This window comes from Neopsephotus bourkii, unplaced genomic scaffold (assembly GCF_033783945.1).
Source record: "Neopsephotus bourkii isolate Nb327-2 ecotype Australia unplaced genomic scaffold, CSIRO-AGI_Nbou_v1 NB_234, whole genome shotgun sequence".
NCBI lineage: Eukaryota > Metazoa > Chordata > Aves > Psittaciformes > Psittacidae > Neopsephotus > Neopsephotus bourkii.
The window spans coordinates 19,183,030-19,197,370 of NW_026900744.1; the positions used below are offsets into that span (position 1 = coordinate 19,183,030).

At 41.4% G+C, this 14,341-nt stretch overlaps 2 protein-coding genes across 2 annotated transcripts in view; both read right to left on the reverse strand.

Moving 5' to 3' along the window:
* Positions 1-14,341, reverse strand: part of TRMT1L (tRNA methyltransferase 1 like) — a 331,995-nt gene that overhangs the window by 213,510 nt on the left and 104,144 nt on the right. The window lies entirely within an intron of this gene.
* NIBAN1 (niban apoptosis regulator 1) overlaps positions 1-14,341 on the reverse strand; it is a 67,966-nt gene that overhangs the window by 24,026 nt on the left and 29,599 nt on the right. The window contains exons 2-5 of the mRNA XM_061345711.1: positions 12,702-12,832; positions 11,173-11,304; positions 10,419-10,533; positions 8,770-8,937 (exon numbers count right to left, since the gene is read on the reverse strand). Coding sequence (XP_061201695.1) covers positions 8,770-8,937; positions 10,419-10,533; positions 11,173-11,304; positions 12,702-12,832 — 546 coding nt within the window. The remainder of the gene's footprint in view (positions 1-8,769; positions 8,938-10,418; positions 10,534-11,172; positions 11,305-12,701; positions 12,833-14,341) is intronic.

The window sequence follows — 14,341 nt, forward strand, 5'->3', positions numbered from 1 at the left end:
CAAACAACTTGCTATACTTTGTAATTCCCTCCTACAAGACAGCAGGGACCATGAATACTTCCTCAAATATTCAAAAACCAAGGCTGACTTTGTTTAAAGAGTGGGGAAGGTAGGAAGACAGCCGCTTGAAGGAAATTAGTATGGCAAATTAGTAGAAACTACATTTAATTTTATGTGATCCCACAGTAATATTTCCTTGCTTCTTCATCTATTTGATGGAAAACTGGCTCAGGTGAAGGCAGCACCAAAACTGTTTTGTAGCTCTTTCTTGTTGTGCACCTTATATAGCATTTTCCTGGGACAAAAATCTCTGTACAAGTATCAGTGAAGGGTCTTCCTTCTTGTGATGCTACAAATAGTAGTAGGAGCTGGATAAGGCTAAAAATTATTTTTAAATGTCTTATACTTTATTTTAGCAGTCTCAAAAGATGGGGATTTCACCACTTACTATTTCCACTGGACACTGCTACTCTCAGTGGAATAGATTTCGTGCTAGGAAATACAAATTACGTTTTATCCAATTTTCTTATCCTTCCAAGTCATCCCCTTCTCCCCTTGGCATCTGTTTCTTTCAAATGTATCTAGACTGTTGTTTTTCCTCTGCTTTCCTTTGTACATGCTCTTTGATTAAAAAAAAAAAAAAAAAAAACAGACCAAAACCACAACAACAACAAAAGAAAAAGCACACAATAAAAACCCCACCAAATTCTAGTTCTTTTAAAACAGAAGCAGGTAAAAATGAAAACACACAAACCCAAACCAGAAGGAGGCTGCTTAAAGAAAAGGCTGCTATTTTAAAATCTGTGGTGTCTTAACCATCTGAATACATAGGTCATTTCCATCTCTTGTACTGGTACTTCAAAGAAAGCTACTGCACACTGCCAGCCACCGAAGGATTTCGGGTGAATGCAGCTGTGAAACATCAGTTAGATGCTCCTGCAGTTAAGGAATCATTCTGCCAATCTCTCAACACTGCAGTTAGGGGATGTCTATCAAATAAAAATAGCATGATGAAGAATAATTTCCCTTTGTATGAGTGATCTTTGTAGCACAGGTTTCCTGCAATAGCATTTTTTTCTAGCACTTCTGGTAACACCTGCCTGGGATTTTTTTTGCTGTGGGTAGGGACTGTGATGATTACTGTCCCCTGCTCACACAGTTTCTGGTTAATGATGAGCAACTTTCTACTATAGGGTGTATAAGTGATATCATCACACAGAGGATTATGGACAAGACTCAGAGAATGGCTAAGAGAGGGCAAGACCATCTGATCATGTTACCACATGACAAAAAGCTACCACCTGGGTTCCCATCACATTTTAAGAGCTGCTGTTTGTAAGATACTTCAGAAGGTTGGTAAGAAAACCCATGGCATCAATTCCAAAAAATAAGTTCGAAAAATTTCTGTTTTCAAAAAATCAGCAAATAGTCCCAACCCAAAGAGGGTGGCAGTTAAGAAAATGCGAATCAATCCATCTGCTTCAATCTGAGGAGATGAGGAGAGCTTGGGAACTGGACCTCAAGAAAAGAGAGTTTGCCCAGGGCTTGTAGCACGACTACAGCATCTCTGGAAATGATCCCCTGAATAGAAGGGCACAGAGTTTAGTTTTGTAGAATGGAGTCCTGACATATTATTATCCAAATTGAGAATAAATTAAAGTATAATGCACTGGGTCTGAGAAGCATCAACCTTATAGCTCAGATGTTTCCCTGAGAGTAATGTACTATCCTATTATGCATACATCATGCGGTATGAAGCTGCTAACCACTAACAGAAGCTAGATGAGGTCATTTCCAAACAGGATACAACCCTGCAATAATACACTGTATTTATAGCAAATACAGTTTTGCAGTGCAAGTTCACTCCAAGACCATCAAACCAACATTCAGCAGATTTAACTATTTGCTTTGCAGCACATAATGCCTGTATTAAAGCTGTTCAAAGCAGCGTAAGACAGATGACAAGGAACCTCCCTCTACTGCAACCAGCAGCTTTATGTTTCACAATCTAAGACATGAGTGCCCTGTATAAACACAAAGAATCACAGTATCATTTATCTGTGACAATTTCCAAGTGCTTTCCAAACCAGCTACAATATTACTGGTGCAGGTGGGAATTATTCTGCTGCTTAACTTTGAAGCTGGAGCCTTAATACAACCTTACACCCACGAAATTAGTATCTTCACAGCTCCTAAGTTAGGCTAGGGTGATGAGCCCACCACAGTGGCTCTTCTGCACTGATCCATGCTTGGTAATACATAAGAAAAGGAGAATCAGCACAAGGCATGGAGGTAATAACAGATGAACAGACTGAATTCACAATTAGGATTTTAGCATGTTAATCATGGTGTTTCAGAATGAATGGAGCTCCTACAGACTGAAAATCCTCACTACGGTATAGGCAAACACACTTACTGGAAAGGCAAAAGCCACACTGATTGAAAGAACTGATGCTGTAAAGCATGAAACATCACCAAAAGATGAAAAATGGCCTTATTTTAAGCAAAATATTCTAAATTATACAAAAACTTTCCAAGTTGTGTCCTCAAATACTTTGTAGCACCCTAAAAGCCTCATCAAAGATACAGCAGAATGGTTTTGAATGTTATGACTACATTAATAACATTCCTATGCAAATTTACGCATCAGTTTTGAAAAGTCCATTTGGGTCTCAGATATCTGGTGAAAGACAGCCATGGTCCCAGCCACTCATCCTGATCACAGGAAATCTGATCTTATTAAGCATAAAGTGATTTAATTAGTCAAAGTGCAGCAGATGCAGTGAGAGGAGCCAATGAACATATCCCAAATTTGAGTGAGGCAGTCAAAGGGCTGAATATTCTGTCTCCATTCACACTTTTTCCAACCCCAGATCATCATGCAAACCTTCAGAAAGGTCTTGCTTTCATCCCAGTGGAGAAGTACATTTTCTTTAATGTCAAAAAAAAGCAATTCCCTCCTCAGTTCTACTTTACTTGGCTCTTCTGAATGTCATCTGAAAAAGGCAACAAGAAAATCCTTCTCTTCAGCTGCTATCTCCAGACAAAATAAGCCACCCTGTTTGTAACACGAAGACTAAGAAGTCTTTCCAAAGTCCCATTTGGACTTCTGACAGCTGCTTTGCTCTGTATATGGAGATATGTATGCTTCAGCTTAAGTATTTAATGTTAACTTCTCAACCTTTATCAACACGTTGGTAACTATTTTGAACTATAGTCCAAGCATTGGTAAGCCCTACATGTACTATATGAATGTAATATAGGTAAGCTAGAAGTAATAATGAGAAAAACACCTGCCAGCTAAACTTACAGTTAAAAAAGGAAATGTGGACGCAGCTAATAGCAATGCTAAAAGACAGAGATGAAGAAAAAAGAACCTGAAGCTGTCCTGACATAGCCAAGCTGTGACAGAATATCCTGCATGACCTTAAAAGTGCATTTTGTATTTCTCTCTTACCGAATGTATTTCTTTCTTACCTAATGTATTTCTTTATTTTACTTCTTTAATATATTTATTTCTTTTTTTTTTATGGTGAAACTGGAGATGACAGGATATGATTTTTAAACTACGTTAGCTTCCTGTGTCATGAGGTTGATCATCAAGATAAGGAAGTGAAATCTAACAAGATGAAAGAAAACAAAATCATGAAGTGAAACTCCACATCTCTCAGAATTAGCTAGCTGTAATTTCCTTCTTGTCACACAGATCCCCTCTATCCAAGCACCAAGTGGTTAGGCTTCTTCACTTTTAACAGCAAATATGAAGTGAAACACTAGCTGGTAACCTCATACAGGAAATGAGAAGCCCTCCTAAAATACTGGAAAATTAAATAGGCGTTCAGAATATTTACGCAGATTTTCAGGACATACAAACATAAGGGATTAAAAACAAGGCCAAGTGCAAGGTCCTGCACCTGGGCTGTGGAAACCGCAAGCACAAGTACAGGCTGAGCAGAGGCTGGATTGAGAGAAGCTCTGAGGAGCAGGACTTGGGGGGGGTTGGAGGTCTTGGAGGGTGGTTGGTTGCTAAGAAGCTCCACATGAGCCGGCAGTGTGGGCTTGCAGCCTGCAGCCAGAAAGCCAACCATGTGCTGGGCTGTATCAAAAGGAGCGTGACCAGCAGGTCGAGGGAGGGGATTCTCCCCCTCTACTCTGCTGATACCCCACCTGCAGTACTGCGTTCAGCTCTGGGGCCCCCAGCACAAAAGGAATGTGGACCTGCTCGAGCAAGTCTGGAGAGGGGCCATGAAGATGATAAGTGGGCTGGAGCACCTCTCCTATGAAGACAGGCTGGAAGAGTTGGGGTTGTTCAGTCTTAAGAAGAGAAGGCTCCAGGAAGACCTCAGAGCAGTAAAGGGGCCAAAAAGACATCTGGAGAGGGAAGTTTTACAAGGACACATACTGATAGGGCAAGGAGAAATGGCTTTAAGGTGAGAGTAGATTTAGATTAGATATTAGGAAGACATTCATCACTTATGGGGGTGCTGAGACATTGGAACAGGTTGCCCAGGGAAGCTGTGGGCTCCCCATCCGTGAAAGTCTTCCCGGCCAGGCTGAACAGGGCTTTGAACAACCTGGTCTAGTGGAAGGTGTCTCTGCCCCATGGCAGGGGATTGGAACTGGATGACCTTTAAGGTCCCTCCCACCAAAACCATTCTAGAATTCTATGCTTATCAAGAGCTACCACTAGGTTGTATTACTCTACACCACCTTGTTTTACTATTTACTCCTCTGTTGGCCTGTTGTTTTTCTACAAAGAGTATTTTTTGACCCATGTTATATATCCAGAGACTTCCCTCAGTGTTATCATTCTATGTTTATGTCATTTAACTACTTTAATTCACCCTTTCATTTATCATATTAATTGATTAAAGCCACAAAGCTTTGAAATCAGCATATATGACTGCTACAATATTTTATATCCTATGCTTAGGTAATAAATTCAAGGAGAAATGAACAGTGGCATTTCAAGCCGCACGCAGTGTTCTTTAATGCAGCCCACTGAAGTCCTTCATTACAAAGCTGTTGGTAAAGAATGGACACTTTGGAGTGAAGAAAGCCTTTTGACGGAGCTTTTGAGATAATGGCCAAGATTAGACAGTAGCACCTCTGTACTGAGTATGCAAATTTACAGTAATCTTTTTTTTTTCCTAGGAGAAAAGTTACACAGCCACTAATTTTCACGGGAGACGCGTCATACAATAAATGCTGAAAAGCAATTTTGACATATATTTTACTTCAACTCAGCCAGAAAAGGGAGTCAAATGCAAGCATGGCTTATGTTAGAGTTGCAAAATCTCATTACACCCTTCTGCACCTGTTCCTACTGATAGCAGGTCCAGACCACTGGTGGCCCACCTGGATGGGTTTCATGAGCTGAGCTCCCTCCTTTGAGGACTGAGGCAGCCAAGTCAGGGTCTCCTCTGCCTCTATCAGTTTGCCTGGGTTCCTCTGATGCTTCCTGCGAACTTGTGTTTTCTTTAATTATCCTTCCCTGAATCACATGACCTCAAAGCTTAAAAACCCAAAAAGCATTTGATCCCCTCCCCAAATCCTGAAGCATCCCAAAAGCCAACTTGCAAAGCTCAAAGCGGGAGTTGCCCAGATGAATCATTGAACTGGGATGATTTCTGTACAGAGATTAATCCATCAAGCAACCCTGAGAGTGAAGGTAATTCAGAGAATCTCAGTGGATGCATCTGGTTGTGCTTGAATATTTTTAAAGCCATTACCAATCAGGTCTTGATTGGCTTAGCTGATTTTAAAGGCTTTAAATATGCTTTATTTGAACTGTATTAAAGAAGGGTGCAAAAAATCTACATGTTCCATTGATAATGAAGGAAATCACTGTCCCCTCAAACTGCAAACCCTTACCAAGTAGTATAAAAGATAAACATAACAGGAAAATTGGCAGGGGAGGTGTGGGGGGGCAGGGAGCAGAGGGGGAGAACAACTTGCAATCCATACATCTCAATCATATTTAGAAGTGGTGACTCTAAATCCAAATGCTTTTGTAACTATTCTCCTGACTGTGCGTTCTGACCAGAAAACCCAGAAACACAGGCTGGACCAGGTAAAACAAAGTGACTCTAAAGAGAGGAAACAGCTGAATGCCAGGGCAGCTCACATTGTAAGACTGCATGCAAATTCACTTCAATTTTCTGTTCAGCAAGTAACCCTATTTAATTCTGCTTCCTGGGAGAAAACAGACTTTAACCAAAAACTACTCCAAGCTTCTGGCTAAAGCCCAGTGTGATACATTCCTTTCTAGAGGTGGTAGATTATAGAAAAGACAGAAAGGCAACTTCTGATCAGACATTACATCTGTATTTCTCCTGCGCTTGCCAAATTTATCCTGGCAAAAGTTAACTCAGTGCTTTTCAGAAGATGTGGGGCAAGTGCTGCCTTGGCTGATGCTCCTTATCCCTGTAAATAATATTCCACAGTCAAACTCCAGGGATTTTTCACATTTCTTCTCTCTTTTCTATTTTATTTAATAAAAGAACACAGCCAAATTTTCTATCATGAGCCTTATTACCCACTGTATTTCTGCACGTGCCTCTAACTTTGTCAGACTGTTCAGGTACCTGTTTTTATAGGAAGAATTGTTTGCAAATAGGGCTTTTTAAAGTATTAATAAAGCAGCATCATGTATGAGAATGAATATTAATCCATACGAAGTCCTTGGAAAAAACCTTGAAATTCACCCTAAGGACAAAGCTAAGGTTACTGGGGTGCTTGTCAGTGATCATTTTTCTGCTTGCAGCACCTAGGTTTCTAGAATATACTGTAACTCCAAGAAATCCAGAAAATATTGGCTCCCATTTTCCTAGCTGCATTTTCTAGTTCTTAATACAGACTGTGTTTGCTTACAAGTCTGTTGGGCAGAAATAATGGAACAAAAAGGATGAGCCTTGATGAAAGCTCTTCAGTGTCATTAAACACTCCAGTGTCTCTAAGCATCTTTGGTCAGATAAAAACTTGACCACAGGAAAGGCTGAGAGGGATAAATCCTGGAACAGATGCATAAATGAGCAATAGCTGGGCTATATGAAATATAATAAAACACAGACTTGCAGGCACTGGAGATGGAAAACACCTATTAAGTCATCTAGTCCCGGCTTCTGCCAATGCAGAATTGGCCCCTAGAGTAATGTGCTGAACTTTAAGAAAAAATAAGGCTGCCAAAAGCTTTGTCAAGCTTGTTACACTTGCTCCAGAAGAGAGAAATGAAAAACCCAACCTAATGAACAGGCTTCAAGTCATGGAGGACTAACAGTGCCAGGAAAACTTGATTGTATCCCCGTCTCCTTACCAAAACTCAGTAAGGAGCAAAGGCATGGCTCCAGAACACTTTAATACTGTATGACCACCTCATCTGAAACCAAGTTAATCAGTACTGAAAATCATAGATGCCAGCGTGCTATGGGAATTTGAGTTACTCTGGCAGCTACGTAGAGAGTATTTATTAAGACTCAAGATATTTGGAAGTGCCAAGTGAAGGTGTGTTCTGCCTCCAACCCCTGCTAATCTAGCCATGAAACAGTCTTTATAGTCCCTGTGACTGGGTGTTTACCTACTGGGTGTTCTAGCCTTCAGCCTCTCCACATCTGCACTGCAATATACCCTAATGTGTGTTTTCATTATGGGAATGGAGTCCTAAAGGAGACCAGGAATGCCTTTGGCAATGGAGGCAAATGAATAGCAAAGGAAGTTGAGAAGGATCCAGGGAGGACAGTGTGAGTCAACTGTCAGAGGGTAATAGGGTGAAGCTGATGACGAGAAGACAAAAGTGACAGCTAAAAAAAATACACTGGGAGCCACTTCTGTAAGTAAAGGGACTGTTCACACACTGCACTCTCATTTATCTGCAAGCACGGGCTTCAGGCCCAAGTGGCTGAGATTGCTGGAGATGTTCCTGAGTATTCCTAACTCCCTAACTCCATACCTAACAGCAGCAGAAAGGACTTGAAAGTGACACTAAAGGCATGGAAGAACCTGGACACCAGCAGAGGAACCAGGTCAGCTTGATGGAAAATGAGAAAAGTCATCTGAAAAACAGGAAAGCATTTATTTGTCTGAAGGATACAACTCATAAATGGTGTTTCAAATTCATGGGAGTAAGGTCATTTTCACAATCCTAGCAAGACACAATTTGCTGGAAGTTTTTATGTTTTCTAGTCTAACATACTTAGAAAGTGAGATTTAAAATTTATCCTCATGTGTACAATCAATACCATGTCTTACACACTATTCATGACCCAGCTACAGGGCTTAACCCTCGCTTCAGGTGCTATCTAAACACCAACAGAAAAGATCAAATGTTTGACCATTTGTGATGTAACCGTTCAACCATTTGTGATGTAACATTAAACATGTACAGGAGACTACATTCCCTTCACATTTTTACAGACTTGGTCTACTATATATATGATGCATTTGTCAAGCTTGCAAACACAGGTGAGAGTTTACCATGACATATTTAGTAAACATCTCTTATGATTTTGTATCATGACACTAGATTTAGTTGAGCTGTCAGAGAGGGGAATGCCACTTTCAAAGCAACTCCCATGTTTTCTACCTAAGCTTACTACACTGCAGCTCAAATCCCACCTAACTTTGCTCCCAACAAAGCAAGAAGGGGTATGCTACAGGATTCCTCAAGGTACTGAAGGTCATAAATCTTTCGTAAGTGACTTGCATTTTTTTTCAGCTTTGAAATCTTCACTGGGGTGAATGACATACAGGAAGAGGTCTTTCTTCACTCACCATAGTTTGAGTGTCTCACGCAGTCCCCCAGCATGGCGCTGAACTGCCTCTGAGCTTCTGGCTCTGAGAAGCAATAGTAGCTGTGCCGGGCGAAGGGCTGCCACAGGTAAACTGGGAACTCCCTTGGCAGCTGAACAAAGGCTTGAGCAACCTCCTTCTCACTTGAACCTACACAGAAAAAAGACATCTCCATGTGAAATCTGCACATTTCATGGAGGGTTTTCCTCTTTCACTCTGCTACAACAGAGAGAAAAGGGATGCACAAGACATGAAAAAATTGTCTCCTTCTTGATCCAAGTGATATGGCACACAGGTCAAGGGGACACATCTGGGTCAGATAAATTCAGCAGGCACCAAACACCTCTCTAGGTTATACCATACAACTTCATGTCCTTTTGTTTTGTATTCAAGGTGGCCATAAACTACACAGTTTGGGTGACATTTCAAAGAAACTATTTCATTGGCTTGTAGCTGCTTGGAAAAAAGTTTTCAAGGCAAATGTGTAAGTCAGTGAGCAGGCATACATGTCGAGACCGCACAGGAGCACATGATCTTCCATACAGAAAAGAACTGCATTAAACCATGTAGGAGCAGCAGCAGTTTCCCTGTCTCCAGGGTCTCCAAATACAACTGGAAAATGGCCTTATGAACTGTCACTTTGAGCCATTGAAGGTAAAGCAAAGAAAGCATTATCTTGTTTCCACCTGCCCTGAGTCACTGTGAACAGGGGATGCTATACAATGCAGTTTATGTATGACCAAACCCAGTCTTGTGTCAATGCCACACACTGAGAGCCTAGCCACAAGGAGTTTATCTCAGGGGATCCTCACATCTCACAGAAAGGGAGAAGAGCCATAAAGGACCCAGTCACTCTTTGTGAAGGGAGACCATGGGAAGCCCACAAGCAGCCTTGGCTGTTGCAGATTGCTCAACCTCAACTACTGCAGAGCTGTGATACACACAGAGGACCCCTCCAGCCACTGCTGCCTCATGCTACCCTCTGACCACCCTTGGGAAAGCGGTTTAAAGGGCCACCTCCCAACAGTCATAACTTTAAATGGTATGAAACAGACCTTAGAAAAAATAATCTTTCTCTACATGTTGTTCTTCTCCCTTTCCTTATGTGGCATCCCATCCAAATTTCAAAATCTGACTCTGCAACATGAGATCTGCTCCCTTAAAGCCTGAATCTTCTCCATGTTTGTGGAGTGGGGGCAGGCCGGATCACAGCAGTTGCAGTCCCAGAAACAACAAATTCAGCAGCAGCAACCTTCCTGGCCTTTCTGTGGGACTTATTATTAACTGTAAGTCAACATAGGCAGCTGGCATCTAAAAATGGAAACAAATAAACCAGAAATACTAACAAAGCCCGGGAACAATGGTGGTGTGGTTCCTGCCCTGCTTCAAGGCAGCTTCCAGCAGCTTTGTGCTGGGATGTTGGAAAGAAAAGGGAGCCAGCATTTCTCTGAACGTTAGCCTATAGCACGTTCTGTGTACATCCACTCTGGAGCTGTGTTTTGACTTAGAAAAAGGGCTGTGCCCATCTCCCGTTTCCCCATTTTATAGTCTATCCTGAAAGCCCAATGAGGAGAGGTCTGCATAAGGAATGGATCCTGGGGTTTGGCAGTTCAGCTTTGAGCAGGGCTTACCAACAGGATCTGGAAAATGTTTATCAGATAGCAAATTGTAATCTTCTTCTGAAGTCAGTACTTTGCCTCCTGCAGGAATAACATGATATTTAGGGCTGGCTCCTTTCTGGTAGGCCTGGAAAATCAAGAGAGAGGGAGTCAAATAAGAGATTTAAAGACAGGGAAAACATAAACCCCACAACTCATTGACAAAGCTAATTCATGGGGATATTCCCCAAAGGGAAATTTTTGTCAGACTGAACTTTGGATACATTCCCTAGGCACATCAAATCTAAACCATGGTTAAACATAAAAAACATATTTGAAAATATCCTCTAGGTGTTTATCAGCTGTGATAAAGAGTCAGGAACAGAAGTGATAGGAAAGCATGGGATTTGCTTCTAAGTTCTATTTGATTGATTTGTCATCCAGGACTGTTTGACTACAGCAGCTGCCAAATCAAAAGTTTCACTGCAGTCAACTTGAAGCCACCCAAAAACTGCTACTGAAAATCCAACTGCAGAAACATGGGAACATATTACCCTGACATACAGATAAGAAGTGTTCTGTGATAGGAAAAGGAAGGTTCGAAGCATTAAAATGGAAGACACCTGGCCAATGGAAGACACCTGGTTGTACACAGCCATCCCTCTGGACCACAAGGCTGGAGCCACCTCACTGAGGACAATATTTCATCTAGTATTGCTAAGAGAAAGGTAGAGCAAATTCACTCAATATCAGTTTATTTGGAAACATAAAGGGAAGAAGCATTTACCTCTTTATTCTCAAAGCAATCCACTGTGTAATCATTTTTGATAACAACATATCTGTCCTTCCACTTCTTCAGATCCTCAGCAAAATGCAGCAGTTCTGCTTCATATAAGACCACCCCAGCTTCCATTGGGGGCTACAAAGATGATTTTCAAGTTTCAAAATTACTCTGGATTACTATGGATTTCATTTTGAAGCTTTTATTTCTACATTCCCATAATGCTGCTACGAGGGCTTTTGAGTCTTCAAAGGCAATTTAAAGTTATTAAACATCTCTCTGATTTGGACAGATACTACATACACAAACAAATTTCTGTAGCCTGAGGTGAGGAGGCAGCAGAAGAGCTCTGCTTTCCAAAAATAATTCCAGCTTTCTGAGACACAGCATTCTTATTTACCTTTCAGTTGGCATGCTGAATGCAAGATGACTGTAGTTCATCATTTCCCATTTTCCACTATGTACCAAAACTGTTTCATCAATGCAGCGAAGAATTTTATTACAAAATAGTAAATTATTTCCCATTTCTTTTGCACCTGTGCTCTTGTAACTGATAAGCATCTTTCTGAAAGACAGGGCTCTTATATTATCCTACCTTTACATCCCAACTCATTGATTTACCCTAGTCAAGAGCACTGGATTTCCAATAAAGCCAAAAAATTTAGATTTGTTTCTTAACATTGAATGCTGTTTCTCTGCATTTTCCTCTAATAAGAAAGCTTTGTTTCTCTTTTTGTCCCTCCTCCCCTACTAGAAAACATCTTTCTATAGTTCACAGAGGGGATTATTGCCATCTCCTTTATGGAACCCTGTAGCCAAGGATAATTAAATCCTGAATGTATGATCTCTGTACCAAGATTCTTGCAAAACATTGCAATTAGCAGGAAGCAGCTAGTTTTGTCCAAGTGTCCAACTCTACCTTGATGAAATGCATGCTTTGTACCAAAAACTTGTGTCATGATTCTTCTCATGCTATATTCAAACAAGACCAAAACAAAGATTAATTCTCCAAAATAAATTTTAAACCTGCACCCAAATGCAACTTTTCCACCTAAAACATAACTGAACCAAATCCAACATCTGCACTTACAAATCTGTTGTGTACACTCGGGTTATATAAAAAAAGAAGTACACACATAAAATGTCCCAGATGCACATTTATTATGTATGCAACTATCCAATATAAGAAGCTGAAAGAACACTTGCTATATTGGAAATGCTTGTATACATATAAAATATATCTGTATATGTATATACTTATATAGAGAGCATTTAAATAACTTGAAAAATACTTTGGGTTTGATTTTTAGAAGCTCTGAGTATCTGTACTGCTTATAAACCTTACCTGATAGTATTAAACACTGGAAAAAAGAAAACCAAGCTCAGTCAGTGTCTGATACACTTCCAGCACAGGTTTTCATACACTGCAACTACTGAATGTGCTATTTAAATAGTTAATGTGTTAATTAACTCTGTCAGGAGAGCAGAGCTGAAGGGCATCTTAAGGATGGGGAATAGTTTATATGCCCTCCTACCTTGCTTTTCAGGAACCGGGACTGAGAATCCCGGTGCTGCTCCAGCTCATCCTGCACATGCTTGCAGAAAGCCACCGCATACTGACGTCTGTAGTGTGGGCTGAAGTTTTTGATGACAGCCTCTGTTTTTCCTGGAGCAAAAATAGAGATTCAATTGTATTTAATGTACACGGGTTCCCAATAACCAATGGTGTGAAACAAGGTTGCGTTCTCGCACCGACCTTATTCACAATCTTCTTTAGCATGATGCTCCAAAGGGCTACAGCAGACCTCGACGAACAAGACGGCATTTATATTCGATATCGTACCGATGGTAGCCTATTCAATCTAAGGCGACTGAAGGCCCACACTAAGACCCTAAACCATCTTGTCCGTGAACTGCTCTTTGCTGATGATGCCGCCCTTGTTGCCCACACAGAAGCAGCTCTGCAGCGTTTAACATCTTGCTTTGCGGAGGCGGCTGAGGTTTTTGGGCTGGAAGTCAGTTTGAAGAAGACAGTAGTCCTCTACCAACCTGCACCGCAAGAAGATTATCACCATCCCCATATTACCATCGGCGAGTCAGAGCTTAAGACAGTTCAGCAGTTCAGCTATCTGGGAAGCATCATTTCCTCGGACGCCACGATCGACAAAGAGATAGACAACAGAATAGCAAAGGCATATAGAGCCTTTGGAAAACTCCATAAAAGAGTCTGGTGTAATAAACACCTGAAGAAAAGTACAAAGATCAGTGTCTACAGAGCCATTGTATTGTCTACTCTTTTATATGGGTCTGAATCATGGGTCATCTATCGTCATCACCTGCGACTCCTGGAACGCTTTCATCAGCGCTGCCTTCGTACAATTCTAAACATCCATTGGACCGACTATGTATCTAATGTCACTGTCCTCGAACAGGCAGGGGTCACCAGCATCGAGGCCACATTGCTGAAACTGCAGCTGCGCTGGGCAGGGCACGTCTCTAGGATGAAGGATCACCGCCTCCCCAAGATCGTGTTTTACGGTGAACTTGCCACCGGTAGCCGCAAGAGAGGTGCCCCAAAGAAGAGATACAAGGACTCCCTGAAACAATACCTTAGCCTTGGCCATATTGACTACCATCAGTGGTCCACCTTGGCCTCCAATCGGGAGACTTGGAGGCACACCATACATAATGCCGCTGACTCCTTTGAGAGTTCACGAAGAACTAGTCTCGAGGAGAAAAGACAACGCAGGAAGAATCGTGTCCCACCTGTTCCACCCAAGGAGACCTTCTGCTGTGCTTTTTGTAGCCGGATTTGCCTATCCCACATTGGCCTTCTTAGTCATCAGCGCGCTTGTAGTAAGCGTGGGTAAATGCCCTTCCCAAATCTTCGTTCGCGAAGTCAAGCCATGAATGAATGAATGAATGAATGAATGAATGACACGGGTTCAGAAAGTGCAATGCAGAACCAAGGCAGTTATCACCAGCAACCCAAAATACTTTCAAAGCATAACAATGGTCACTTGCTGCACAGCAGATCAGGAAACCCTCAAAAATACTTTCAGCTGTTGTGATAACCAAGCACACAGGGAATTTGTCCAAGAAAATGTTGGGATTTGGATGTTGTTCTTCCTTCTAAGAGTGGTCAAAATATATCCCAAATCCATTTCTCTCAGAA